Source organism: Bubalus kerabau, chromosome 1, assembly GCF_029407905.1.
Source record: "Bubalus kerabau isolate K-KA32 ecotype Philippines breed swamp buffalo chromosome 1, PCC_UOA_SB_1v2, whole genome shotgun sequence".
NCBI classification, from domain to species: domain Eukaryota; kingdom Metazoa; phylum Chordata; class Mammalia; order Artiodactyla; family Bovidae; genus Bubalus; species Bubalus kerabau.
In genome coordinates, this window is record NC_073624.1 from 174,865,620 (window position 1) to 174,893,382 (window position 27,763).

A 27,763-nucleotide genomic window follows, 5' to 3' on the forward strand; every position below is an offset into this window, starting at 1 on the left:
TAAGTGACTTTCTTAAGATCACACAGCTATTAAGTGACTGAGCCAGAATTTAAACCCTGTCAAGCAGACTTCTGAGTCCATAACCACAGACACAATACCACACTGCATATCAGCCCTAAAAAGACACCTGGGAACCCACATGCCGCAAAGTTAGCCTCCCAAGGTCCTACAGCTGGACAGAAGTGGTGTTCTTTCTACATCATCAGCAAGGACACCCACCAAGGAGATGGTCCGTTCTCTCTGCTCCCAGCAGCGTCTTAGAACCACCCCTGGGTTGACCACATTCTGGCTGATTCATGTTGATGTTTGACAGAAAACAAAATTCTGTAAAGCAATTATCCTTCAATTAAAAAATTCAGGGACAAACCCTGAATTCAAAAATTCAGGGGCAAACCTGGTATTAAACATAGCCATCCAGCCTCCTGAATGGCAAGCCTTCTCAACTCTTGACAAAAACATTAATGATGCAAACAAGTGTTTACATCCTGGTTGAGATTTGGAGAAACCCTCAGAATCACTTTGTTTTCAATAAAGCAGTAAGAAAAGAAATCTTAAATGGTTTCTCTTTGTGCCATTGAAGTAAATGAGCTTTCAGAGTTGTGCCATCCAACATGGCAGCCCCAAGTGGCTTTTTAAAGTTAAATTTTAAATGCTGAGCACTGTGCTTTATCACTCAGTTGTGTCCAACTCTCTGCGACCCCATGGACTGTAGCCCACCAGGTACTTCTCTCCGTGGGGATTCTCCAGGCAAGAATACTGGAGTGGGTTGCCATGCCCTCCTCCAGGGGATCTTCCCAACCCAGGGATTGAACCCGGGTCTCCCGCACTGAGGGTGGATTCTTTACCATCTGAGCCACCAGGGAAGCTCAAATTTTAAATAATAAGTAAAATAAAATTTCAGTCCCTCCAGCATACTGGAAGCTTTTCAAGTGCTCAACAGCCGTGCACGTATGGCTACTCTGTTGGATAGTATGGACAGAAAACGTTTCCACTGGACAACACTCTAGAAAGTTTGGGTAAAACATAAGTTGGAGAAAACCTTGATAAGCTCCCTACTCAGTCTTTTTTTCTTAACGTTTATTTTCTTATTTCTGGATTTGCTGGGTCTTCCTTGCTTTGCATAGGCTTTCTCTAGTTTGCAGCGGGTAGGAGCTAGTCTCTTGTAGCTGCGCTCTGGCTTCTCATCGCGTTGGTCTCTCTTGTCACGGAGCACAGGCTGTAGGTGCGAGGGCTTCGGTAGTCGCGGCAGGTGGGCTCTAGAGCGCGGGCTCCTTAGTTGTGGCGCAGGGGCCTGGTTGCTGCACTACATGTGGAATCGTCCCAGACCAGGGATCGAACCTGTGTCTCCCTCCTTGGCAGGTGGGTTCTTATCCACTGCACCACCAGGGAAGTCCTCCCTACTCACTCTTTAGCACCATCCAGTACAATGTTTTTTTTTGCAGGTATTTAAACAAGTTTTATGTTAAACTTCCCTATGTTTTGCACATACCATAGAAAGTTCAGATAGTTTATAGATGACATGTATTAGAAGGAACTTTTTCCAGAGTATTTTTGGATGCAACTAGGGATTATCATAAGAAGTAAAGTAACTTAGAAGGAGAAAACAAATATTTAATATATGATATCACTTATATGTGAAATCTAAAACAAGACACAGATGATCTTGTCTATGAAACAGAAAGAAAATTTCAGGCATAGAGAAGAAACTTATGGTTGCCAAAGGGGAGGGGTTTGGGGGAGGGATGTGGTGGGAGTTTGGCTTAGCAGATGTAAGTTATTATATATAGAATGAATAAATAACAAGGTCCTACTGTACAGCACAGAGAACTATATCCAATATCTTCTGATAAACCATAATGAAAAGAATATGAAAAGAATGTACATGTATAACTGAATCACTTTGCTGTACAGCAGAAATTAACACAACTTTGTAAATCAACTGGACTTCAAAAAAGAGAAAATGAGATTGAGCATTTAGTCCAGCCTCTTTATTTTTTAGGTCCAAGGAAATGAAATGACATATTCAAGGTAAACCACTTAGTGATATAAGAGGGAGTAGAATTAGTCTTACCCTGGATTGACTCTAGTATCCTTCATTTAACTCCTTTGTGTGTGAGCCATCCTGAAAACAAAGAATTAGATCCCTTTCTGTTCGTATTAGTGACTTCCTTATTCCAAATATCTTCAGAAGCATTCCTGTCTCCCTAACAGCCTCTCCTATCATTTTTTCCACCACTACCATTTGTAAAGCATCATTCACTTGCATATTCAAACTGGGTCAGACTCATGCAATTATTGGAACAAAGTTTCAACATATGGGAAACAGCTGAAAGGAGAGTAAGATATCAAATATAATGAAAATATGAGCTCTTTTAGTAGGTGGAAGAGTCTTCTCTTGGAGGAAAAAAGCAGAAGAGTGCCCATCTTACAGATAGGGAAACTGAGGCTCAAAGTGTAGGAGCAAGTTGCCTGAGTCTCAAAGCAGGGTGTGCACAGAGCTGATCCCGGACTGGCTCCCGTTCTGTGTGCATGGGCTTGTCTTGTCCTTCTCCGGCCCTGGTGTATCTGTATGTCCCAGGGAGAGTCTGTTTATTGTAAACATTCCTGGGATGGAATGGGGGGTGGGAATGAAAAAGAGGGAGCCCTCTCCACTCTCCCCATGGACAGGTCACCCAGCAGAGACTGGGTGCATAGGCAGAACAGCCTAACAGTGACTCAAGACACCATCCCATGCCACCCTGGTCTTGCTGCCCAGTGTGGCACTGCGTGTCCCCAGAGGAACAGACATCCCATCCTGCAGGTCAGGGCTTGGCTTAAGGGAGGGACGCAACTGGACACCCTGGTGGTGGGAAAGGGCAAGGTGGGCTTCCTGGAGAAAGGTGCCCAGGAGCTAGCCCTGGAAGGATAAATGAGGAGTCTGAGGAGAAGAATTCCAGGCAGAGAAAACAGCTCAGCTGAAGGTAGACTTGGCCAGATCATACAGGGAGGTTCTTGGTGGCTAACTCAATGGGATCCAGGAGAAGCATCTGGGATCAGAGTTGTGTTGGCTCCCGAATGTCAGAGCTGGGGTGGGAGGAGTCTTGGGCACCATCGGTCCCACCATCTTGTGGCCTGGAGCGATTTACATGGTGCCTGGTGTCACAGGAGGGAACTTCCAGACCTGTGTGAGGACCCCAGTCCTAGGCGCACTCCTCACTTGGGAACCCAGAATGTGCCGGAGTGGACTTTGGGAGTATTCACCAGCAGAGGGAGTTGGGAGTCTGTTCCAGCCCAATAATACCTGAGGATTCCTCCATCCTTGCTGTCTATAAGGACAGGCAATGAAAAGCAGTCAACCACACACATAGCTGAGCAAATAAGGATGGGGCGGGGGGTGGGGGTGGGGAGAAACCCCTGTTTGATTCCTAAAGCATCCCAGGGGCTAGTTGAGAAACAGGATCCTAGTCACTGAGAGTGGAGGAAGTGTTTAAGACAAGGAACGCTGTTTATTAAGTGTCTGAATGAGTGGTTAGAAGGGGCCTGTGTGTCTGCCCTCACGCAGATGTTTTTTCCTGGTTATGTTGAGTGTGATCCAGGGTGCATATAAGGAGCATATAATGTGGATGGGGGTAGGTTTGACCTGACTAGAGGTTGAAGGAGACTCAACTCACCCAAAGAAGTGCTATTTCAGTGGGCACCAAAGGAATTTTCCAGGTAAAGCAGGCAAGGAAGGAGGTTCCTGGGGGAGCACAGCAAGCGCTAGGGCCCAGTTGCTGTTTAGTTGCATTCTGCTCTTTTTGCAACCCCATGGACTGTAATCTGCCAGGCTCCTCTGTCCATGGTATTTCCCGGGCTAGAATACTGGAGTGGGTTGCCACTTCCTTCTATAAGGGACTTTCGTGATCCAGGGATCAAATCTGCTTCTCTTACATCTCCTGCATTGGCAGGCAGGTTCTTTACCACTGGTCCAGAGCAGTTTAGGGTGTTGGAGGGACAGTCGGGAGGTCAGTGTAGCTGGAGCAGGGGGAGAGAAGGGAGGATGGAGGCAGCTGAGGGTAGGGAAGTTGGAGGGCCTGGGCCACACACAGGTGCAGAGCATGGCATGGGGTTTTAGAGAATCTGCCTGCAATGTGGGAGGCCTGGGTTCGATCCCTGGGTCGGGAAGATCCCCAGGAGGAAGAAATGGCAACCCACTCCAGTATTCTTGCCTGGAGAATCCCTTGGACCCAGGAGCCTGGTGGGGTACAGTCCATGGGATCACAAAGAGTTGGACATGACTGAGCGACTAACTTTACTTTTATGGTCGAGTTTGGAACAGAGGAGGTCTGTGATTGGGTTTATGATTCCGATAAACCCCTAGTGGCTTTCATGGAAAATGTTAATGTCCAGGAGAGAAGTGGACATTGAGTAAGACAGCATCTAATGGAGATAGCAGAGCCTGGACTAACGTGGGGCCCAGGATGCAAGGAAGTGGATGCATTACACATATGTCTTTGAGCTGAGGGGGAGTCCTGATGAATGGAGGGGGCTCAGCAGGGGGAGAACCAGGCTGAGGTGGGGGTAGGGGAGACATCAGGAGACAGGGGCAACTATGTTTGTTGCAGGAGGGCTAGGTCTCCAAGGGGGCTGTGGCAGGGACACTCATTCGGGGTCTTCAACATGTGGGTGAATGCCTTACAGCTTCCACAGTGCCTGGATAGGCGTGCAGTAGGGCACTGATTTTGTCATCAATCTGACTTTATTGCCTGCCCCCCCAAGATAGTCAATGACCTAAGAACAGGTGTTTTGTCTCTTTGGTTCACGGCTGTGTTTTCCTGGTGCCCAGAGGTGCTCCACCAATGCTGGGAATAAAGGGAATGACCAACCCAAAGAATGACTGGGTGAGGGAACCTGTGTGACCAGGGCTGGGACGGGCAGCAGCTCTGTGCTCCAGCCCCTGAGCCCTGGCCCAACCCTGTAGTCCCACAGGCAGCAGCCGCTACGCCTCCTCAGGGGAGCTGAGCCAAGGCAGTTCACAGCTGAGCGAGGACTTCGACCCGGATGAGCAGAGCCTGCAGGGCTCTGAGCTAGAAGATGAGCGGGACCGGGACTCCTACCACTCCTGCCACAGCTCGGTCAGCTACCACAAGGACTCGCCGCGCTGGGACCAGGATGAGGACGAATTGGATGAGGAGCTGGATGAAGAGCTGGATGAGGACCTGGAGGACTTCCTGGAGGAGGAGGAGGAGCTACCTGAAGACGAGGAAGAGCTGGAGGAGGAGGAGGAGGTGCCAGATGACATCCGAGGCTATGCCATGCGAGAGGAGGTGGCCGTGGCTGAGCCCAAGGACTTCAAGCGTGTCAGCCTCCCACCTGCTGCCCCCGAGAAAGAGGACCAGGCCCCAGCCATGCCCACTGAGGCCCCCGACGTACCCAAGGTGGCCCCTGAGCCAGCCGTGCCTGAGGAAGTGCCTGCATCTGAGCAGCAGCCTGAGGCCCCCAAGGCTGAGGAGAGGTAATGGGAAGGGGTTGAAAGGTATCACAAGGTCACAGGATCAGTGGTGTCATGGTAGGGTCAGTGCAGACCTGGGAATGGGGAGGAGGGCTCTCACAGAGTCATGGGTCTAGGATGGGATAGGAGGGTCTCGACGATCAGAAAGGGCTCAGTGGGGTCAGAGTGGGTCAAGCAGAGTCATGAAGGAGTCTTGGGGGTTGTGAGGGGCTGGAGGGCTTTCCAGGGTTGGAGGGGTCACAAAAGCATCAGAAGAATCTTGGGCAGATAAGATTACAAAGTTGCAGAAGGTCCAGGAAGGTGGCAAGGGGACACAGGGGGACCCGAAGGTGTCAGAGAGGTGATGGGCATGTGGGAAGTGGAGAGGGAAACTGAGGGTGGCTGGAGGGTCGTGGGTGGGTCATTGTATCTCTGAAGTGCCAGGGAGGCCACGGAGGGCCCAGCATCACTTAGACAGTGGAGGGTGAAGAGAGTGCTGGCCCTGGAGCATCATGAAACCCTTTGCCTCAGTTTCAGGCCCCGAGAAGATGAGGAAGGCCAAGAGGGTCAGGACTCCATGTCTAGAGCCAAGGCCAACTGGCTGCGAGCCTTCAACAAAGTGCGGCTGCAGCTGCAGGAGGTGAGTGGCAGCAGCAGCCTGGCCATGCCCAGGCCTCATCCACACCCGTGACCAGGCTGGCCACGTCCACGCCCCACCCACACCTGTGACCAGGCTGGCCATGCCCATTTCCCCACTCCTTCCAAGCCCCAGTCTACTACTGTGGTCCTTTCCCTGGCCCTGCCCACGCTAGCCCATGCCACCCACTTCCCCCTTCTTTAGCCCCACCCACGCCTGCCCTGGCTCCAGCCCCACCATTCCCAGCTCAGCGCCTGCCCAATATGACTCCTCCCTGGCCCTACCCATGCCTACCTACTCTCTGGTGCAACCGGCTGGCTCCACCAAGCCCCAGTCCAACCTCCCCAGGGCAGCCTTGGATTTCTAAGTGGGGAAGAAGGAGAGGTGAAGTAGAACTTGGAGCTGAAATTAAGCTGACAGCATGGCTATGGCCAAGTTCAGGGGCCAGGTTCACGGACAGGGATACAGGCCAGAGAGGAATGGATGTCAGGGTTAGGGCAGCAGCCAAACATTAGTGTTCAGGGTTAGACTTGGTGTTAGGGGAAGAGGTCAGTGCTTGGGGTCACACTGGGTGTCAGTGTTGGGATTAGGGAAAGATCTGAAGTCTGATCAGTATTGGAAAAGGAATTAGGTGAAAAATAGAATTAATGTCAGGGTCAGGATAACTGTTCTAATGGGCAGCAGGAATGAGGCCATTCATTCACTGCTTTATTCATTCAGCCTTCTCTGGGCTGGGGACAGAGCAGTGTTGTTATCCAGAGCGACCTCCCAAACTGGGGTGAGGCTGGCAGGAGGAGGAGATCCTAAACAGACTCCCAAAGTCTCAGACAATCAATTATCAGAGCTCCAAAAGTTTCAAGTCAAATTTCTTATCATTTGTGCAATAGAATTTTCTTTTACTATACACTCCCATGGCTCTAGATTCAAAGAGTAGCAAAGAATATACTGTGAAAAGGCTATTGACTAACTTTCCCCAAGTCAACAAATTAAATGAAAAATGCAGCAGCTACCGTTGTAATGAAACTAACAATATGACAAGAAAAAATAAACATGAGTGGGACCTCTGGGTTTCATAGAAGGGGCATAAAGCTAATCTGGCAATCAGGAAAACTCATGGAAGGAGGTGATACTTAAAGTGAGGTGATATTCAAAGTACTTTAACAGTATTTCAGGAGAAAGTGCCAGACCATTCTCCCTGCCCTGCCCGCCACCCCCTCTCCCCGACCCCATGATGCCACCCTTTAGTTGCATGGTGGGAGGTGTTGACTTTGGGTCTAGCTGAGACCTAAATGATAGATGGAGGCTGGTTGAGAATGAAGGTGGGAAAGCATACAGAGAGGTGGTGCAGCTTGTGCAAAGGCCCTGGGGCATGAGATCAGATAATCAGGTGACATAATCAAATGACAGGCTCTTATGAATGTTGAGCCAGCCTCTAAGAATTCTAGGACTATAGAGCATGAGTTGTTGCTTGAGATGATGCTCAAAAAAGCCCTCCATTTTCACAGACAAGGGGACTAAGTTCACTGCAGTTGGTGGCAGAGAGTATCTCCTTTCTTCTCATTTTACAGATGGATAAACTGAGGCCCAGAAAAAGTCAGTGAGCTCCCTAAGGATACACAGTGAGGACTAGGACCCAGGCTTTCTGACTCCCAGCACAAAGGGGAGACGGTTGTGGGTGTGGTACCTGTGCTGCCCTGGGAAGGGGCAATCACACTGACTCTATCTATCTGTCCTGCAGGCCCGGGGAGAAGGAGAAATGTCCAAGTCCCTGTGGTTCAAAGGCGGGTGAGTAATGGATCGTGGTGGGGAGAAAGAGGAAGTTTTGAATCCAGAGCCTGAGGCTGGTTTGCACCATAGCCTCAGCCCAGCCAGAGCTGGGAGAGATTCCATTTAGACAGGAGACAGATTGAGCATGGGTGAAATAATGTAGCCACTGTCCTAAGACACTCATGACCAGCATGAGCCAAAGATAGTAACACATCAAATCCTCACAATGAACCCATGGGGGGCCCACTACCCCTATTTTACAGATGAGAAAACTGAGTCCAGAAAGGTCTTGCCCAAGCCACTCATATAATTCAAGACCATTTCCCCCTAGACAAAATGTAAGGTAAAGAAGAAATCCACTTCCTGCATGATACAGCTGCAACCTTGGAGTGAATTTTTTGCTTCAATTCTGCATTTCTCAGATTTTTGCCACAGTTGCTGGCTGTTTGATAACACGAGTTGTTCTTACATGGAACATTTTTCACGTCTAGTGTCTTAAGTTACTGATTTTCCAGGGTGCTTTTTCAGCATTTGTGCATTCCAGCACAATTCAACCCTTAATGCCTGGGGAGATTAAGTGTGGTTAGAGGATGTGAAAGATGTTTGGAAATTACACTAATATTTTAAATGACAAAATTAATAAATAAATAAATGACAGCTGGAGGGTTACCACTTTCCCTTGTACAGACTTTGAAGCTGTGACTCCCAGGTGGGCAAGTGTCCCAGGTGGGGAGCCCTGGAAGCAGGGTCTGAAAGTGGGGCTCCTGTGTGCATGATTTATGCAGGAAGCGCTCTCAAGAGTACTTCTCTCACAGGCAGGGCCAGGCAGGCGGGGCAGCCAAGTAGAGACAGAGTTCAGGCAGGGGAAGCAGCCAAGCAAAGATAGAGTTCAGATGTCTCCAAGCCTCTGTCTGATCTTCAGGGAGTGCTGGTGCATGAATAGCACCCCAGGGCTTGTCTGGGGTCATTGGCCGCAAGCATCACTCTCACTGGCCAGTGGGAACATTCAGGAGAGTAACCACACCTGAATTGTCTCCGGGATTAGTCTCTCAGTAAAGTGAATTTGGACAGGCCGCCAGGCACCTGCCACAGCTCTCATTCCAATTCACCAGCTATGCCAAAGCAGCAGAGAGGAAATAGCACATATACCATTTCCTGTTTCCTCCTTCCCATGGGCTTTGAAGTCCCTTCTTCCAGGATAGACTTTAAATATGCACATATATTTCCAATTTTGAGCATAAAATTTTCATTGATTTCTTAAATATATTTTTATTTAGATTTGCCGTAATTTGAATTTTCATTAAATGTGGGCAACTGCATCATCTCCTCATTCCTCAGACCAGGAAGTTGAGGCCCAGCGTCTTTGTTTCTTAGGGCTGCCGTAACAAACTCCCACAAACTGGGCCCCTAAAGCAACAGCATTTATCCTCTTGTGGTTCTTGGAGGCCAGAATTCCAAAAGCAGTGTTGGCAAGGGTCATACTGACATCTGTAGGGGAGAATCCTTGCTTTTCTAGCTTCTGGTAGTTAGTTGTTGGAAGTCCCTGGTATTCCTTGGGTGGTAAACGAGTCACTCCAATCTCTGCCCCTGTTATCACACCACCGTCTTCTCCTCGTGTGTCTCTCTTCTTATAAAGATACCACTTATATTGAATTAGGAGTGAATCCAACTCCAGTATGATCTTGCCTTAACTAATTACTCCTGCAATGACTCTGTTTCCAAATAAGGTTCCATTCTGAGATACTGGGGTTAGGTCTTCAAAGTATCTTTTGAGGAGACATAATTCAACCCTTAGTACCTGGGGAGATCAGGTATCCTCCCCAGGGCTAAGATAATGTCTGTTGAAGGAAGGGGGACTTCCCTGGGCCCTTGACGTCCCTGGATGTCTTGCAGCCCTGGCGGTGGTCTCATCATCATTGATAGCATGCCGGACATCCGCAAGAGGAAGCCGATCCCACTCGTGAGCGACCTGGTGAGCACCTGTGCCCTCCCCTCCCCCAGCAGAGCAGTCCTGCCTCAGGCAGTGTTCAACCTGTACAACTGCCCATGGCAGACCTGGGGCTAGGGGCTGGCCAGGCATTCTCTGAGACTAATGTGATCTTATTTCTATTCTGTGTGCTGCCTGGACACTTCAGGCCATGGTGAGTGATGGCAACCCAGGTCCTTGAATATCCTCCCCAGGCCCCCACCCCGCACTGGGATATTCCAGCTGGCCCCCAGCACATGGGTTCTGGGGAGGGAGCCTTGCCATGTCCTACAGTTCACTGGTGGGGAAGAAAGCAGGTGACTCCCCACTTTGGTTTATGCTGTGGCTGGTGGTTTTGTTCTGTGGCTGGCAACCATGGCCAAGTGTAGTTCCCTAGTCTGGTCCCTGGTGGTGAGGGATGGCTGAGTCAGAGATGTGGAGCTGCTCCACTTCCAGGGTCTCTTCTAACCTGGAGCTTCTGTTACTTCTCAATTTTTTTTCTTTTTTTTTTTTTTTTTGCCATTTTTGCTCTCACTGCTGTGACCTGTTTCCTGTTTGTGGCTGTGACCTGAATTGGTGGTTGGTTGCCTCAAACCGTGGATTCTGCTTGCGGTGATAACCGCTGGGTGTCAATGGACCCTTCTGACTCCCTTGGTTACTTCCCTGTTTCCAGTCCCTTGTCCAGTCCAGAAAAGCAGGCATCACCTCCGCCTTGGCATCCAGCACTTTGAACAACGAAGAGCTGGTACGTGGGGCTCTTTTCCCCAGATTGGAGGGTGGACTGGGCTGGAGGCTCCTGGAGGAAAGGAAGTGGGGTGTGGCAGAGACAGGCACTCCTCACTTTACAGAACTAGACAACACAGCAGCATTGTCTATACACCGAAACCGTGGATTCCGACAGTGTGGAGGTGGGGGAGGGATGGAGACTTTACCATACTCAGCAAGCCGGGGAGGTGGAAGGGGGAGAGGGAGAAGGAAGAAGCCAGTGCTCCCAGGTTAGGGCTCTATGTCACATGCCCTGCTTCCCCCGCAGAAAAATCACGTTTACAAGAAGACCCTGCAAGCCTTAATCTACCCCATCTCGTGCACGACGCCACACAACTTCGAGGTGTGGACGGCCACCACACCCACCTATTGCTACGAGTGTGAGGGGCTGCTGTGGGGCATCGCGCGGCAGGGCATGCGCTGTACCGAGTGCGGTGTCAAGTGCCACGAGAAGTGCCAGGACCTGCTCAATGCAGACTGTCTGCAGCGTGAGTGCTGGACGCTGGCGGGAGCGGAGCGGAGACCAGGGGGAGGGACTGTTAATGATAGGGGCGGGGCTCTGATGAGGGGCGGGGCGGGGCGGAGCTATGCTGCTGGATGGTGTTGGTGGGTATTGGGAAGGGAGAAGTGCAGGAGGTCCTAGAGGGGTGGGGCAGGACTCAGGGAGGAGCTAAACGGTACACTATGGAAGGATGCGCGTGCGTGCTCGGTTGTGTCCGACTCTGCGACCCCAAGAACTGCCGCCCGCCAGATTCCTCTGCCCATGAAGATTCTCCAGCAAGAATACTGGAGTAGGCGCCATGCCCTTCTCCACGTTTGGCAGGAGGGTTCTTTACCACTAGCGCCACCTGGGAAGCGAATAAACTGTACAAGGGGCGAGCTTAATGGGAGGTAGAGGTTTTCCACGGAGAAAAATGGATTATGGTTAGGGTTAACTCAAAGGACAGAGAGGACTCAAGTTGGGCAGAGGAGTAAGAGAAGGGGAGGGACTGAGCGGAGGGCTGGGGCCAGAGCAGGAGGGGACTCACGCGGACAGGAGGGGCTAAGACAGAGGGTGGGAACTTTAGGGGGAAAGGCCTGTTTGGGGGAGGATTCAGAGAGCTGGTAGGAGCTCTGGTATCTCTAGCGCTTCCCAAGTAGCTCAGTGGTAAAAAATCCGCCTGCCAATGCAGGAGACTGGGGTTCGATCCCTGTGTCTGGAAGATCTGCTGGAGAAGGAAAACGTGGATTGCCACCCACTCCAGTATTCTTGCCTGGGAAATCCCATGGACAGAGGAGCCTGGCGGGCTACAGTTGATAGGGTCTCAAAGAGTCGGACACAACTGAGCACGCACTCTAGCTTGGGGGCAGTGACTCACCTGAACCCCGGACGAGGAAGCCCTGGAGTGAGAATCAGGGCTGTCGCCTCTAGGAGGGGGTGCACTGCGTAAGGTGACGCCTGTCTGCGTCCATCCTCAGGGGCGGCGGAGAAGAGCTCCAAGCACGGGGCGGAGGACCGCACGCAGAACATCATCATGGTGCTCAAGGACCGCATGAAGATCCGGGAGCGCAACAAGCCCGAGATCTTCGAGCTCATCCAGGAGATCTTCGCGGTGACCAAGACGGCACACACGCAACAAATGAAGGCGGTCAAGCAGAGCGTGCTGGACGGAACGTCCAAGTGGTCGGCCAAGATCAGCATCACTGGTGAGGCCGCGGACTGGGGGAGGGGCTGCCACGGGGTCCCATCTTAGCCTCCTGCGGTCCCTCCCACGCTCCTTCCTTCCCTTTGCTACACATATCTGAGGGTTTCCCTGACTTTCTCATGGCTGTGTGTACGTGTTTGCGCCCACAGTTGGGCATACATGTTTCCAAACGTGTGTGCATGAAACTATCTGGTTGTATCTCGGTTGGTAGACGCTAGAACCAGACCTGAAGAAGAGATGAGGGCAAGCAGTTTATCTGGGAGGTGAACCCAGGAAGCACCCAGGAATATTGGGAAGTGACACCAGGAGGGAATAAGTCCTACCAACTGGCTCTAGTGGTAAAGAACCTGCCTGCCAATGCAGGAGACATAAGAGATGCAAGTTTGATTCCTGGGTCGGGAACACCCCCTAGAGGAGGGCATGACAACCCACTCCAGTATTCTTGCCTGGAGAATCCCATGGACAGAGGGGATGTAGGGCTACAGTCCTGGAGGTCTGCAGTCCATAAAGTCGCAGAGTCAGACATGACAACCGATTTAGCATGCGCGCGGGGTGCCACCAAGCAAGCGATGTAGTGGACACATGCAACCACTAGGGGACAGTATTGAGCTCCCAGACCTGAGAGGTCCTTCCCAGGGGCCGGGGCCTTGTAGTGTTTATCCGTTCCTCATCCTCCTTGGGATTTCCCGGGAAACAGATGACAAGATGAGGATTTCAGGGCAGATGGGTATCCGGGATGTTGTCCCAGAAAGTCCCAGTGGGAGATGGAGACTTGGATGGAGTGGGAGATGCCAGCAGGAAGGATTCAAACAAGTAGTTAAGGAGGACTTCCAGACCTTCCCTGAATTTGGGAGCAGGGAGGTAAGAAGCTCAGAGGATACCAATCAGGTCATACTGTGGGCAACTGGCGGCTCAATCCTTCTGGGGACTTTATGGGGGCAGTGTAGAGCATACACCTGAGAGTGACCCGCCCCAGGGGTGACCCTGGGGCACCTTCACCTTCTTCACCTGGTGAGGTTTCCCAGGGTTGTTAAAGCGAGAGCACGTCGCGCATGCGCAGTGGGTATGCTTACGGCTCCTGTGGCCAGGGCAAAGCCCTCCGTCCTCGTCACAGGGGTTCCCTGCGGAGCCTGTGGGCGTGACTGTTCTTGGCCTGCCTACTCCTGGAGCCCACATTTATATTTGTTTTGTGTGTCTTCCAGTGGTCTGTGCCCAAGGGTTGCAGGCAAAGGACAAGACGGGATCCAGTGACCCCTATGTCACCGTCCAGGTTGGGAAGACCAAGAAACGGACAAAAACCATCTATGGAAACCTGAACCCCGTGTGGGAGGAGAACTTTCACTTGTGAGTGTCTGGCTGGGGCCCCCCATATGGAGCTTCCTGTGGGGGCAGCTGAAGGCGGCGGGGGTGCAGGGGGGCGGCTTCAAGAATCCTGCCCTGACCTCCTCCTCCCCTCTGCAGTGAATGCCATAACTCCTCAGACCGAATCAAGGTGCGCGTCTGGGATGAGGATGACGATATCAAATCTCGCGTGAAGCAGCGGTTCAAAAGGGAATCCGATGACTTCCTGGGTCAGACGATCATCGAGGTGCGGACACTCAGTGGCGAGATGGACGTGTGGTACAACCTGGGTGAGCAAGAGTGGGGTTCGGTGGGGGACAGGGGAGGGGGAGTCCCAGCCGAAGTGGGGAGCCCGGCTGGAGGGAAGAGACAGTGTCCGGAGGAGTTAGTCTAGGAGCCCAGTCTAATGAAGGAGGCAGGGTCATTGGGGCCCCATCTGATGAGGAAGGCAGAGTCTGTGAGCCCAGTCTGATAGGAGCAGGAAGCCCCCAGGCTGAGAGGGTGAGCAGAACCTAGGCATCTCTTAGTTCAGTTTGGGAGAGTGAGGAGGGACAGAATCTCCATATCCCATTCTGATGCGGGAGGCAGAAACAAGACCGAGGATCCTACTGCAAGGAGAGAGGCACAGAGCCAGGCATCTAAACTAAGAAGGGGAATTGAACTTTGAGAATCCAGCATAAGGGAAGAGGGAAGAGGTAGGTTTGGGGATTTCTAATCTGAGAGCGGGAGCCATAAACCCAAGAACTCTAAGAAGATGAGTAGGATCTGTGGGCCCAAACCAAGGGCAGAGGAAGAACCCCCCCAGTCTGAGAGGGGTGAGCAGAGTCTCGGAACTTCTTAGTTTGGTTAGAGGAAATCTAGATCTCCCATTCTGATGGGGGAGCCAGGAAACAAGACCTGAAGATAGTAGTCTGAGGAAAGAGGCACAGATCCAGGAATCCTGTCTAAGAGGATAAGTAGATTCTGGGGAGCTTGATCTGATGAGGAAGACAGAGTCTGAGAGCTCAGCCTCGGGAAGAAGCAAGGCTCTGAGTATAAAGAAGGAGATGTAGACCAAGGCATTTAATCTGGGAGAGGAAGCAAGATCTGGGATCCTAGTTAGAAGGCAGACACAGGGCTTAAGATTTCTAGTCTAATGGGAGAGACACAAGTCTAGGGAGCCAATCTAAGGAGAAACTCCTAGGTCTCATCAAGGAGTCTGGGAGGCCTGCAGTTATGCATGTGTGAAAATAGCCCGGGGCTGCAGTTCTGACACTGCCGTCGTTTCTGCTCTGCAGACAAGCGGACTGACAAATCTGCTGTGTCAGGTGCCATCCGGCTGCACATCAGTGTGGAGATCAAAGGCGAAGAGAAGGTGGCTCCATACCACGTCCAGTATACCTGTTTGCACGAGGTGAGGCCCGCTGCTCCAACTTGCCTTTGGAATCCACCTTCATCCCCCACGTTCCCTGCACTCACCACTCCTACCTGCCCCAGCTGCTTCTTCCTCTTTCTGGCCACACCATCCACACTCCTCTGGGCCTCTGAGACTGTCCCCCATGCCATTCTTTCTGCTCCGAAAACTCCTCCCCATCAATCAAGTTCCATCTTCAGGCCCCTCTCCTCTGGGAAGGGGAATGGACTTCCACCAGCAAACTCCAGGTCTTCCATCTGTCTCAGCCCTGAACACTCACAGTTAGGTTCTTTGTGCCAAGGATGGTCTCTTCTAACTGCCTGGGGGTTCCTGGAGAGAACTCAGTTTGTTGATTGGATGAATGAGTGCTGAGTGGATAAAAAGCTGTGTGAAAAGATGAAAGGATGGGTGGATGGATGTGTGGTTGAATTGTTGGAAGTACAGATGAGTTGAATTGGTCAATTGGAGATAGTTGGATAGATAGATGGGTGAGTAGATGGATGGACAGATAGACGATGGATGGAAAGATGGATGGATAAATAAATTGATGGGTTGGATAGATAGATGGGTGAGTAGATGGATGGACAGATAGACGATGGATGGAAAGATGGATGGATAAATAAATTGATGGGTTGGATAGATAGGTGGGTGAGTAGATGGATGGACAGATAGACGATGGATGGAAAGATGGATGGATAAATAAATTGATGGGTGGATAGATGGGATAGTTGGTTGAATGGGTTGATAAATTATTAAATGGAGAGATTAAGCTGTGGGTAGTTAGATGGGATAGAAGGGTGTGTGGTTGAATTAGTTAGAGGAAAGTTTGAGTAGACAGGTGAATTTGGGGGTTGTTGGAATGGTGGGTAGGTAGGTGAGTGGATAGATGAATGGATGGAAGGAAGGGTGGGTGGATGGATGTGTCATTCAACTACTGGAAGTATAGGTGTGTGGATGGGAGAATTCTGAGGTAGGTGGATGGATGTGTAGATGCACAGACAGGTGGGTAATAGATGGGTGGATTGATGGTTGATGGGTAGAAGGATGAATTATTGGATGGACAGTGAAGTTGTGGGTAAATGTATGGGATGGATGGATGTGCGGTTGAATTATTGAAAGAGTGGATACATGAACAGGTGGGTTTTGGGGTAGTTGTATTGATGGGTAAATGAATAGATGGATAGCGAGATGGATGGGTGGGTAGATGGCTGGATGGACAGACGTACAGATGGATGGGTGTGTAGTTGACCTGTTGGAAGGATGGATGAGGGATAACTGAAATTTGGGGTAGTTGGATGGATGGATGAGTGGTGGATGGACCAAAGAGATGAATGAATTAGTGAGTACACAGATCGGTGAATGAGGTAGCTGCCCTCTACCTGGGATCCCTGACCCTTTGTGTCCCCTTATACTCTCGATGACACCTTCTCCCTTGTGGTGGCAGAACCTGTTCCACTTCGTGACAGACGTGCAGAACAATGGGGTTGTGAAGATCCCAGATGCCAAGGGTGATGACGCCTGGAAAGTTTACTATGATGAGACAGCCCAGGAGATTGTAGATGAATTTGCCATGCGCTACGGCGTCGAGTCCATCTACCAAGCCATGACGTAAGGCTGCAGGCTGAGGTGGACGTGAGGTGCAGGAAACGTGGCGGGGGGGAGGGATGGTTACTGAGAGGCCACTGGCAGATCTGGGGTGGAAGGGGTTCTTGGGAGGGGAATCCAGAGAGAAGATGAGTGTGGTCGGGGTTCTGTAATTTTCCTGGAGGCTAGGGAACTGTCATTGGTGGGAACCTGAATGACAAGGATGAGAGCTGGAGATGGAGGCAGAGATAGGGCAATTCAGAGAAGAGACAGAAACTCAGGGCAGAATCAAGCAGAGGGTATGGGGATGGTTTGCGAGGTTGCGGGCTGTCTTGGAGGCATGCTGGGGTCTGGACACCAGGCCCAGTGCTTCCCATTCCCTCCTACCAGCCACTTTGCCTGCCTCTCGTCCAAGTACATGTGTCCCGGGGTGCCTGCCGTCATGAGCACCCTGCTTGCCAACATCAACGCCTATTATGCTCACACCACCGCCTCCACCAACGTGTCTGCCTCCGACCGCTTCGCCGCCTCCAACTTTGGGGTCAGTTCCAGGAGCCTAGAGATAAGGGAGAGCTTGACCCTGTGCTGGTCAGACCTCATGTGACTCCCAGATCCCCAGTCTGGACCTCACTTGCTGTGTGACTTTGCACCATTCAGTTCCCCTCTCTGAGCCTAAATTTGCCCCTGTGTTGAATGGAAATGGATGTTATGAGGGGTCAGTTCAACAGTGGATGGGGTGTTTGAGTGTATAGCAACCTCTTAGCCAATATGTCAGCCAACTTTGGCTGGTGCGCTTGATCCCCAAGTCCCTGCTTTCGCCCAACCTCCTCCTCTACCTCTACCTCCTCAGAAAGAGCGCTTTGTGAAGCTCCTGGACCAGCTGCATAACTCCCTGCGGATCGACCTCTCCATGTATCGGGTGAGAAGTGCACGTATGACGATTCACTCAGCACATGCATGTGTGTGCCTGGAGGGGACTGCTACCAGCAAGCATGCATATCGGAGGACCCATCTTAACATGTGGAATGTGTTCCTCCAACACGTGCACATTTGTGGGCAGCACCTGCTCAGCACGTTTAGTACATCCAAGAAGATACCCCCGGATACTTCAAGATGTTCTCGATTGCCCCAACACACCTCTTGAAACTTGGAGGCTCTTGTGTCTCCCCTAAAACATGATCTCCCATCAACCCCTAGCCTTCTTCCATAACCCCACCTCCCTTCCGTAGAATAACTTCCCAGCCAGCAGCCCAGAGAGACTCCAGGACCTCAAATCCACTGTGGACCTTCTCACCAGCATCACCTTCTTTCGGATGAAGGTAGGTAAGGGGACCTAGTTCCATTAGCTCTCCGAGAAGGATACTCCAGGACTCTTAGGTCCTAAACAAGTAACATTTCGTCTGGAAAGTAGGGCCCTTTCTCAGTGACCCTGTGCTTCCATATTGCTACATCATTTCCTTAAACACAGATCCACCTGTAGCCACTTTCTGGGTACCTCCTGTCCCAGTTTTGCACAACCATGCCCTTCTCCCTTCCTACCTCTAGGTACAAGAACTCCAGAGCCCACCCCGAGCCAGCCAGGTGGTGAAGGACTGTGTGAAAGCCTGCCTCAACTCTACTTATGAGTACATCTTCAACAATTGTCATGAACTCTATAGTCGAGAGTACCAGACTGACCCGGTGAGGACCCCAGATGAGGCAGAGGGGACCAGGGGGCTCCAACTGGACCCTGGTCTGAGTCTCACTTCCCAAGTGATTTAACTCTTCTCAACCTCTGTATCTTCCCCTGTAAAATGGAGTCATAAACCCACACCTCAGGACTGAGGAGGAAATTCAGTGAGATGCAAGCTTTAGATAAAGTATAGTTAAGTACTTAGCATCTGGTACACAGTAGGAGCTCAATCAGTTTGGTTTTAGGGGCTTCCCAGGTAGCTCAGTGGTAAAGAATCTGCCTGCCAATGCAAGAGCCGCAGGAGTCAAAGTTCAAACCCTGGGTTGGGAAGATCCCCTGGAGGAGGAAATGGCAAACCACTCCAGTATTCTTACCTGGGAAATCCCATGGACAGAGGAGCCTGGCAGGCTACAGTCCATGGGATCACAAAGAACCAGGTATGACTGAAGCGTCTGAGCACAAACTTAGTTGAGTCTGGCATAGTACAATGTGCCTGCGGTAGAGTCCCTGTTCAATAAATGTTGAGTTGAATTGAATTTCTTCAGTTCAGTCTTGGACTCAATTTATTTGAGTATTTATTTATTTGTCTATTTTAGATCTTTCAACACATTGTTTACACATATAATATCCCAGGATTGTCAATGAGGTTTCAAGGAGTTTATACTCTATTGGGGGGAAAGTGTATAAATTGGAAATTTACAACCGGAGTTATTAGCATTGGGATGGAGAAATCACAAGAGGCTGTGGGAGCTGAGGCCTTCCATCAACTTGGGCTTCTGATATGAGATAACACATATGCTGAATTCAGCTCAATTTTCTTTTATTCTGTTCATTTACATTCAGATGACTTGAGTTGAAATCAAGTAGCTCTTAACTGGGTTGGGATGAAGTAGATTAAACTGGATTTGGTTTAGTTCAGTTATTAATATAATAATCAGTTTAGGTCTGTTTATTTCTATTCACTTGACTTAAGTTAAAATTGCTCTAGGCTAATCAGGTGAGCATCACCAAGTTGGACTGAGTTGAGTAAAAATGTATTCATTTCCATTTAGTTTTATATGAAATTGTTCTTGACTGGGTTGAATTGGCTTGAGTTAGGATGAGCTTGGCTGTTGGATTAGGTATAGTTGAGTTCAGTTGAGTCGGACTTATTTCAGTTGAGTTTAACTACCAATATTCTCGTTTCCATAGATTGACCAAAGTTGGATTGAGTTGGCTTGAGTATGTTAGGCTAAGTAGGTGAAGTTGGATTGGGTTGACTTGGGTTGAATTGAATTAGATTACTTTAGGTTGGATTGAGTTCAAGTTGGTATATTTCCATTATTTTGATTTAGATTGATGTTGATCTTGGGCACATTGGTTAGGTTCAATCCAATTGGATTCATCTGAGTTTAATTCAATCCTGTTAAGTTTAATTCTATTCATTCAGTGTAACTGGCCCTGTTCCACTGAATTAACTCTGAGAACTGCCATCTGTTAAGCTAAGTAGTCCTGATTTGCATTTATTTCGATTCTGTTTGGTTTAGTGGGCTTGAGTTTGTTCAACTAAATTCAGTTCCACTTATTCTTATGAGTCGAATTAAGCTTCATGAGCTGTGTGGACATGAGCTCTCTTGGGGCCTGTTTTGTTGTTGCTGTTCAGTCGCTAAGTCGTGTTTGCCTCTTTTCGACCCCATGGACTGCTGCATGCCAGGCTTCCCCGTCCTCCACTGTCTTCCAGAGTTTGCTCAAACTCACGTCCATTGAGGCCAGTTTACATAAGTTTAATTCCTTTTCAAGAAGACCTCCCACCTGAATCATACACATGTTAGTTGGGCCCTTCCTCCCTAACCTCCTGACCCTCAATAATGAACTGTCTGAGCTCCCTACCCCTGAACCCTTTGTGACCAACATCCCCACTGTTCTTTCCAGGCCAAGAAGGGGGAAGTTCCCCCAGAGGAACAAGGCCCCAGCATCAAGAACCTCGACTTCTGGTCCAAGCTGATCACTCTCATAGTGTCCATCATTGAGGAAGACAAAAATTCGTACACTCCCTGCCTCAACCAGTGAGTTCTGTGTCTGTGTAATTAATTATCTGGAGGTCGTCATGAATGTGTGTCACAATTTTGTGTCTTGTGTGTAAAGGCAACCCTATCTAATTATATATGAAATGTGTATATGGGGGCAGCTGTGTGTGTGGTTGTGCATGGATGAAATACAGCATAATTTGCAAACAGAATTGTGCATATGCACACAACCACTGGTCTAGTCAGACATGTATTTTTTATGTGTTGATGTGTGTAACCGTGTGTACATGTATATATAATTTTATGTGTCTGTAGGTTCATAAATAACAATAGTGTTGCTCGAGTATTCCCTGTGTGTTAGATACTCTGCTAGATCTTTTGCATGTACATTGCATTCTCTCTTACATCTGTGAATGTAATTTTGTGTATCGTTGTGGTCTGTGGGTTTAATTGTTATTTGTGTACAGTTGTGTACTTTAATATGTGACGTGAATTGGGTAATTATGTATGAATGTGCGCACAGTTTTGGTTTGTGGCTTTACATGTCTGTAGAATTTTCATCTGTGTTAACTGAGTGAGCTATTGTGTTTTCTTGCTCCCTGAGGTTAATGCTAGAAGGGCTCCTGACTCTGGAGTGCCAGCGTCTCTTGGTTACTTAAATATTAAGTTAAGATCAGGGATTTTGGATGAATGGACCAAAGGGTGGACAGATGAAGGGATGTATGGACAGGTGAATGGAGATGGATAGATGAATAGATGGATATATAGACAGGTGGATGAATGGAAGGGTGAGTGAATAGATGGATGGACAGACAGATGGCTGGATGGATAAACAGATGGATTAAAAGGTGGATGGATGAATAGATTAGTGGACCGATGGTTGGGTGAGTAAAGGAATGGATGCAGGAATAGAGGGGTGGTGAGGTGGGGGATGGGTGACTAGACAGATGGGTGGGTGAATGGATGGGTAGACAGATGGATGAGTGGGGTAACGAATGAATGGAGGGATGGGTAGGTGGAGGCTCAGAGAGAAGCAGGCCTCAGTGCAGAGTCACTTAGCAAGTCAGTGGCTATGAGTGAACTTGAATCCAGACCCCTTGCCTGTCCCACACTACCCCTAGGACTGGGAAGGCCAAAGCAGCCGGTCTGCTTCTGTCCGCCAAGGTTTCATACTTTATGACCTTCACTAGGTTTCCCCAGGAGTTGAACGTGGGTAAAATCAGCGCTGAAGTGATGTGGAACCTGTTTGCCCAGGATATGAAGTATGCAATGGAGGGTGAGTGCCCCCAACCCCCGCATCTCCCAGCCTGGGAACAGCGGTTAGCTGTGCCTCAGTGTCCCTACTAAGGTTGTGAGTTCCCTGGTCCCTCATATTGGAGGTCAGACCTCAGTGATGGCCAGAGTGGGCACTGCCAAAGCAGAGAGTGGTAGACACCTCCGGCTAAGTTGCCCCCTTGCTTTCCCCACCAGAGCATGATAAGCATCGCCTGTGCAAGAGTGCCGACTACATGAACCTCCACTTCAAGGTCAAATGGCTCTACAATGAGTATGTGGCTGAGCTGCCTGCCTTTAAGGACCGAGTGCCTGAGTATCCTGCGTAAGTCCCCTGTCCTGAGCCCCAGCCAGAACTGTAGTGCTGACAGCTAGACTGAAGTCCCAGATGGGAGAGTTGACGTCCTCAGAGTTCCCTGGGCATCAGACAGCTAGACTGAGGTCCCGGGCGGGAGAGTTGACGTCCTCAGAGTTCCCTGGGCATCAGACAGCTAGACTGAGGTCCCGGGCGGGAGAGTTGACGTCCTCAGAGTTCCCTGGGCATCAGACAGCTAGACTGAGGTCCCGGGCGGGAGAGTTGACGTCCTCAGAGTTCCCTGGGCATCAGACAGCTAGACTGAGGTCCCGGGCGGGAGAGTTGACGTCCTCAGAGTTCCCTGGGCATCAGACAGCTAGACTGAGGTTCCGGGCGGGAGAGTTGACGTCCTCAGAGTTCCCTGGGCATCAGACAGCTAGACTGAGGTCCCGGGCAGGAGAGGTGACCTCCTCAGAGCTTCCTGGGCATGAGGGGGGCACAAGTGAGGTACAATCCCAGTGTTCTCCATTCTCAGCTGTTGAACTATGGACTTCTCTAGCCAGATAGTTAATGATCAGAAGATCCAGGAACCATGCTGAGCAGTCCCACTTGTCCTTTCTCCTTTAATCCTTTTGCCAATTCTATGAGATAGGAGTATTGTCATTTCTACTTTGTGGATTGAAAAATAGAGGATAAAATACTGAAGGATTTGCCCAAGATGATGTCCAATTAGTGACAGAGCCAGGATTTGAACTTGGGACGTCTGACTCTTGGGCTGGGTTGGAGAGTGGGATGGTCACCATTTACCAGGACCTACTGTGTGCTATATCAGGATCTCAGAGAATAAACCCACTTTCCCAAAGGCAGTTTATCCACCAGGATCCTACATGTCTGGGCCTTGCTCTGACAATGGTCATTCAGTCCATTTCAAGGGTGAGGTAGGAGGGGAGCTGGGGAGTGGCCACCCAGGCCATAGGTGAGTCTGAGCAGAGGATTAGGGAGACAAGAGATGGTAGGGCCCCATCTTGGCTGTCCATTCCAGGTGGTTTGAGCCCTTTGTCATCCAGTGGCTGGACGAGAATGAGGAAGTGTCCCGAGATTTCTTGCATGGAGCCCTGGAGAGAGACAAGAAGGATGGGGTAAGAAAACTGATCCACCACCAAGCTTCCAGTCTGCCCGCAGTGGCCTCACTACTTCTGGGGTCCATTGAGATCCAATCTGGGGGCAAAACTGCCCTTGGGATGAGGCCAGTCTCTGGAAAACATGTCCATCTTTGTCTTGTTCACAGTGTTGATGGGTCTTTTGTTCCTCTATCAAATGAATGAGAGTTTATCAAGCCTGACCCATCCCCCTGCATCCACCTCTGAGTCTTGGCTCTGAGTTCACCTTGCCCACTATCCATCTCACTGTCATCCCAGGGCATTCTGGTTCTCCCTGTAAAGCAGGAGGGTTGGACTGTGGGGACTATCTGGCTCTGACCTCTCTCCTCTCTCCATCCTCCATTCCGATGCAGTTCCAGCAGACTTCAGAGCATGCCCTGTTCTCCTGCTCTGTGGTGGATGTCTTCTCCCAGCTCAATCAGAGCTTTGAGATCATCAAGAAACTCGAGTGTCCTGACCCCCAGATTGTGGGGCACTACATGAGGCGCTTTGCCAAGGTTTGGGGGTGTGGATGGGGTCCAGGTGGGGGATGGAATAGGGTCAAAGTTGGGGTTGGTGTTGAGGTGGGATTGAGGTCAAGGTTGGGGTTGTTGATATCACTGGTGTTAAGGTAGGGGTTGATGCCAGTGTTGGGATTGGTCATGCCATAGACATTGGAGTTGTGGTTGGAGTTTGGGTTTGGGATTCGAGGTTGGAGGTTGGGTTGAGGTTAGGGTTGAGGTCATTGAGATTGGAGTTGAAGTTGGGATCAGGGTTTGGGTTGAGAGTTTGAGGTTGGGGTTAAGGTCAGGGTCATAGTTAAAGTTGGAGTTGAATTCGGACTTGGGGTCAGGGTTAGGGGTGAGACTGAGATTTGGGTTAGTTTTTGAGTTACTATTAGGACTGGGACTCAATCAGACATTGAGTTTGGAGTGAGTATTGGGATTTATATAGAATGTGAGCAGGTGCTGAGGTGAGTTTGAAGGTTGGGGTTGACCTGGGGTTGAAGTTCAGTTGGATTGACTTTAACCTGGGGTAAAGTTGAGGATTGTAGATAGGAATTGGGATTCAGTTTGGGACTGAGTTATGCTTATGCTTGGGGTTAATATGACTGCTGAGTTGCTCTGAAGAGGAGCTATGTCTTTGTGAAACAATCATCTTCATTGGTGGTGTCTCCCCTTCGTCATGATGGACATCCTGGGTGGAGAATTCGCCCAGCCCGGTGGTCCATCTTAGGTGCTAGTAGGGATTCAGGTTCATCCCTGATCTCACTAACAGTTCTTGCTGGGCCCACCTAAGCCCAGCCCCTTGTCTCACCCACCCTCTGTGTCCCCCCCTCCCCAGACCATCAGCAATGTGCTCCTCCAGTATGCAGACATCATCTCCAAGGACTTCGCTTCCTACTGCTCCAAGGAGAAGGAGAAAGTGGTGACCTGCGGGGGTCCCTGTCCTCTTTCCCCCAGGCCCATTCTGTACCCCCAGAACATCCTTCCCCGGGCTCTGATACCTGTGTCTGCATGTATGTCCAACTGTGTGTGCGTGTCTCTGTGTCTGGCTGTGTGAGTCCAGGGTGATCTACAGGTGAGGGGACATGTCTTCAATGTGTCATCGTCTGGTTGTTGTGAATGAAGTCCTCAGGGAGTATGTATGTGAGCTTACAAAGTTTTGAGCCCATGTAGAAGAATACTGGTGTGTGACAGGAACTCCCCTTCCTGCTACTGCCAGAGGTCCAGCCCTTCTGGACTTACCAGGTCCAGCCTACCCAGAGGGGAAGTTCTCCTTCCCCCTCTTGATCTCTAGAGATCCCCCCAGGACTCCCAGGGACCTGATCCCAAATGCTGTCTTCCATGCTCAGATGACCTTATGGGACCCCAGCTTCCTCCAGACACAGACCCTGTAACCATCTGAGGTCCCTGGCAGTGGGGGGGTCAGGGAGGCCCTGGGGGGAGGCCCTGGGGAGAGGTCCTGAGCCCTGACTCCCTCCTCTTTTCCCATCTGCAGCCCTGCATCCTCATGAACAACACTCAGCAGCTGAGAGTTCAGCTGGAGAAGATGTTCGAAGCCATGGGAGGGAAGGAGGTGAGCCAGGGTCTGGGCAGGGTCACTACCGTCCCCATGTCCCCACAGGCCCCAGAGCTCATACCTGATGAATTCCAGTTCAGCAACTTCATCAGACCCAAGCAAGCAGCTTAACTGTCTGGGCCTCAGTTTCCTCTCCAGCTCCTTTCCCCTGAATTGGATGGGAAAATGCCCCATCCATGCGGATGCCCTATGAGCCTGACCTGATATTCCTTCTCCCTCCTCAGCTGGATGCCGAGGCCAGTGACATCTTGAAGGAGCTACAGGTGAAACTCAACAACGTCTTGGATGAGCTCAGCCGGGTGTTTGCTACCAGGTGGGGGCATCTCCAGAGCTGGGAGCAGAAGGGAGGGGACAGCCTCCAGCCTGGGGCATCTGGAGACTCAGCAGATGTAGTGGCGAAGACCTCAGGCCCTTAGGAGCTATACAAAGCTGAGTTCAAGCCTAGATTCCCTGCTTACTACTGTGTGGCCTTGGGTGAGTTGTTTAACTTCTCTGAATGTTAGTTTAACCATCTATAAAGTGGGGATGATGATAACAATGTGAAAGTGTTGATCATTCAGTCGTGTTCGACTCTTTGTGACCCCATGGACTGTAGCCTGCCAGGCTCCTCTGTCCATGGAATTCTCCAGGCAGGAATACCCTTCACTAGGGGCTTTTCCTGACCAAGGGATTGAACCCAGGTCGCCTGAGTTGTGAGCAGATTCTCTACTGTCTGAGCCACCAGGGAAGCTCAGATGGTAAAGATGATTAACAGTAGTACCTGAGTAGGACCATGTGATGAAATAAACAACACAAGTAAATATCGTAGCCTGATGCCCAATTCTGCTATTAAACCCCACTCCTGTTATATGCCATAGCTCTCTGATGCTGGTGATAAAAGGTCCACAGATCAGCCTCATCCTGCCCTTCCAGAGGCCAGGAAAGTCTAATCTGAGGTCCTCCTCTCTGTGTCCCCAGCTTCCAGCCCCACATTGAAGACTGTGTCAAGCAGATGGGTGACATCCTCAGCCAGGTGAAAGGCACAGGCAATGTGCCAGCCAGTGCCTGCAGCAGCGTGGCCCAGGATGCTGACAATGTGCTACAACCCATCATGGACCTGCTGGATAGCAAGTGAGCCAGGCTGGGTGGCCTGGGTCCACAAGGGAGGGCTCTTCGGGTGGCCTCAGTAACCTTGGGGCTGGCCTGGAGAGGATATTCAGGGTATGCTTTCTGGGTGGTGGTTGAATGGTTTGGATGGGCGGGTGAGCAGAGGCATGAAGAGATGGAAAGATGGGTGGGGTAATGATTGGAAGGATCAGTGGGTCAATATTTGTATGAATGAATGGATGGTGAAAGACAGGAGGGATGGATGGGTGGATGGATGAGTGGATTAAAAGAAAATGCTTAGAAAGCTATATGGAGAGTATATGGATAAAGGGATGATGGACAGATGGATAAATGGACGGATGGAGAGTTGGGTAAATATTCGGATGGATGAATAACTGTTTGGAGGATAGGTATATGGATGTATGGGTGGGAGGATGGAAGAAAGGAAAGAAGGGAGGTAGGGAAAAGTGATGGTTGCTATTGTTCAGTCACTAAGTCATGTCCAACTCTTCACGACCTCATGGACTGCAGCATGCCAGGCCTCCCTGTCCTTTACCATCTCCCAGAGTTTGCACAAATTCACGTCTATTGAGTCAGTTCACTTTCACTTCATTTTTTTTTTTTTTTTTTTTCAAAAAATTGATAGAGGAAGCATTAGGGTTGGGGGAAGGATGATTTGGTGGAGGGTGGCTAAGTTGTTGGAAGGATCATGACGGATTGCCCTCTGTCAACCCCATGTAGCCAGTCATGAACTCTGTTGTTTTCCCTCTCAAGGTTGTCCCCTTCCCTAGCACTCCCTTCTTCTCCTGAGCATGGCCCCAGCCCCCTCATAGCCCGTCTCCAAACTTCCTATTCTAGTACATCCCCCACTCTATTCATTCAAATAGAAAAATCTGGCTCTCTTTCTTGAACACTCCACAGCTCCCCCATTGCCCTCATGCTAAGGCCCAGGCCTTCCTCCTAGACTTTGAAGCTCCTTCCCAGTCCCGCTCCTGCTGATCTGTCCAGCTACCGTTCACTCTTCCCCCTGTGCATCACACACTGTAGCCCCATCAGACCACCTGGGGTCTGTGTACAGGCTCTGGACCCTCTTGCATGTCCATGACATGCCTTCCCACCTTGCCCATGTAGTGAGGGGAAGGGGTTCCTCAGGTTGGGACCATCTGGGCCCTTTCTCAGACCTCTCCCTTGCCCCCAGCCTGACTCTCTTTGCCAAAATCTGTGAGAAGACGGTGCTGAAGCGGGTGCTGAAGGAGTTATGGAAGCTGGTCATGAACACCATGGAGAAGACCATCGTTCTGCCACCCCTCACTGACCAGACGGTGAGGCCTGCAGGGGGCCAGAGGGGACACCTGGGCCACCTCCTCTGTGAGAGCCCAGAGAGCTTGATGTCAAAGGCACTGGGGGCTTAGAGGTCATCCAGGCACAAGGGCCATTTGAGGGTCCAACAGAAGGTCAGTGGGACCTTTCAGAAATCAGAGAGGTCACACATGGGTGAAAAGTCATAAAAGGGTCAAAAGGTCACTCGGGGTCAGTTATTTAAGGGTCAAAGAGGTCAAGTAAAGAGACATCTAGGGGATATAGGGGTCATAGGAGGAACAAGTGATTATTTAAAGGTCAGAGA

At 50.3% G+C, this 27,763-nt stretch overlaps 1 protein-coding gene across 1 annotated transcript in view; it reads left to right on the forward strand.

The window, feature by feature from the left end:
* UNC13A (unc-13 homolog A) overlaps positions 1-27,763 on the forward strand; it is a 61,382-nt gene that overhangs the window by 18,022 nt on the left and 15,597 nt on the right. The window contains exons 10-35 of the mRNA XM_055591153.1: positions 4,940-5,473; positions 5,981-6,089; positions 7,825-7,871; positions 9,747-9,825; positions 9,989-9,994; positions 10,493-10,564; positions 10,853-11,072; positions 12,043-12,270; positions 13,472-13,613; positions 13,731-13,900; positions 14,888-15,003; positions 16,448-16,611; positions 16,978-17,128; positions 17,438-17,506; positions 17,817-17,906; positions 18,133-18,267; positions 20,171-20,304; positions 21,456-21,541; positions 21,736-21,862; positions 22,875-22,971; positions 23,346-23,489; positions 24,316-24,399; positions 24,973-25,050; positions 25,278-25,366; positions 26,011-26,163; positions 27,338-27,461. Coding sequence (XP_055447128.1) covers positions 4,940-5,473; positions 5,981-6,089; positions 7,825-7,871; positions 9,747-9,825; positions 9,989-9,994; positions 10,493-10,564; positions 10,853-11,072; positions 12,043-12,270; positions 13,472-13,613; positions 13,731-13,900; positions 14,888-15,003; positions 16,448-16,611; positions 16,978-17,128; positions 17,438-17,506; positions 17,817-17,906; positions 18,133-18,267; positions 20,171-20,304; positions 21,456-21,541; positions 21,736-21,862; positions 22,875-22,971; positions 23,346-23,489; positions 24,316-24,399; positions 24,973-25,050; positions 25,278-25,366; positions 26,011-26,163; positions 27,338-27,461 — 3,448 coding nt within the window. The remainder of the gene's footprint in view (positions 1-4,939; positions 5,474-5,980; positions 6,090-7,824; positions 7,872-9,746; positions 9,826-9,988; positions 9,995-10,492; positions 10,565-10,852; positions 11,073-12,042; positions 12,271-13,471; positions 13,614-13,730; positions 13,901-14,887; positions 15,004-16,447; positions 16,612-16,977; positions 17,129-17,437; positions 17,507-17,816; positions 17,907-18,132; positions 18,268-20,170; positions 20,305-21,455; positions 21,542-21,735; positions 21,863-22,874; positions 22,972-23,345; positions 23,490-24,315; positions 24,400-24,972; positions 25,051-25,277; positions 25,367-26,010; positions 26,164-27,337; positions 27,462-27,763) is intronic.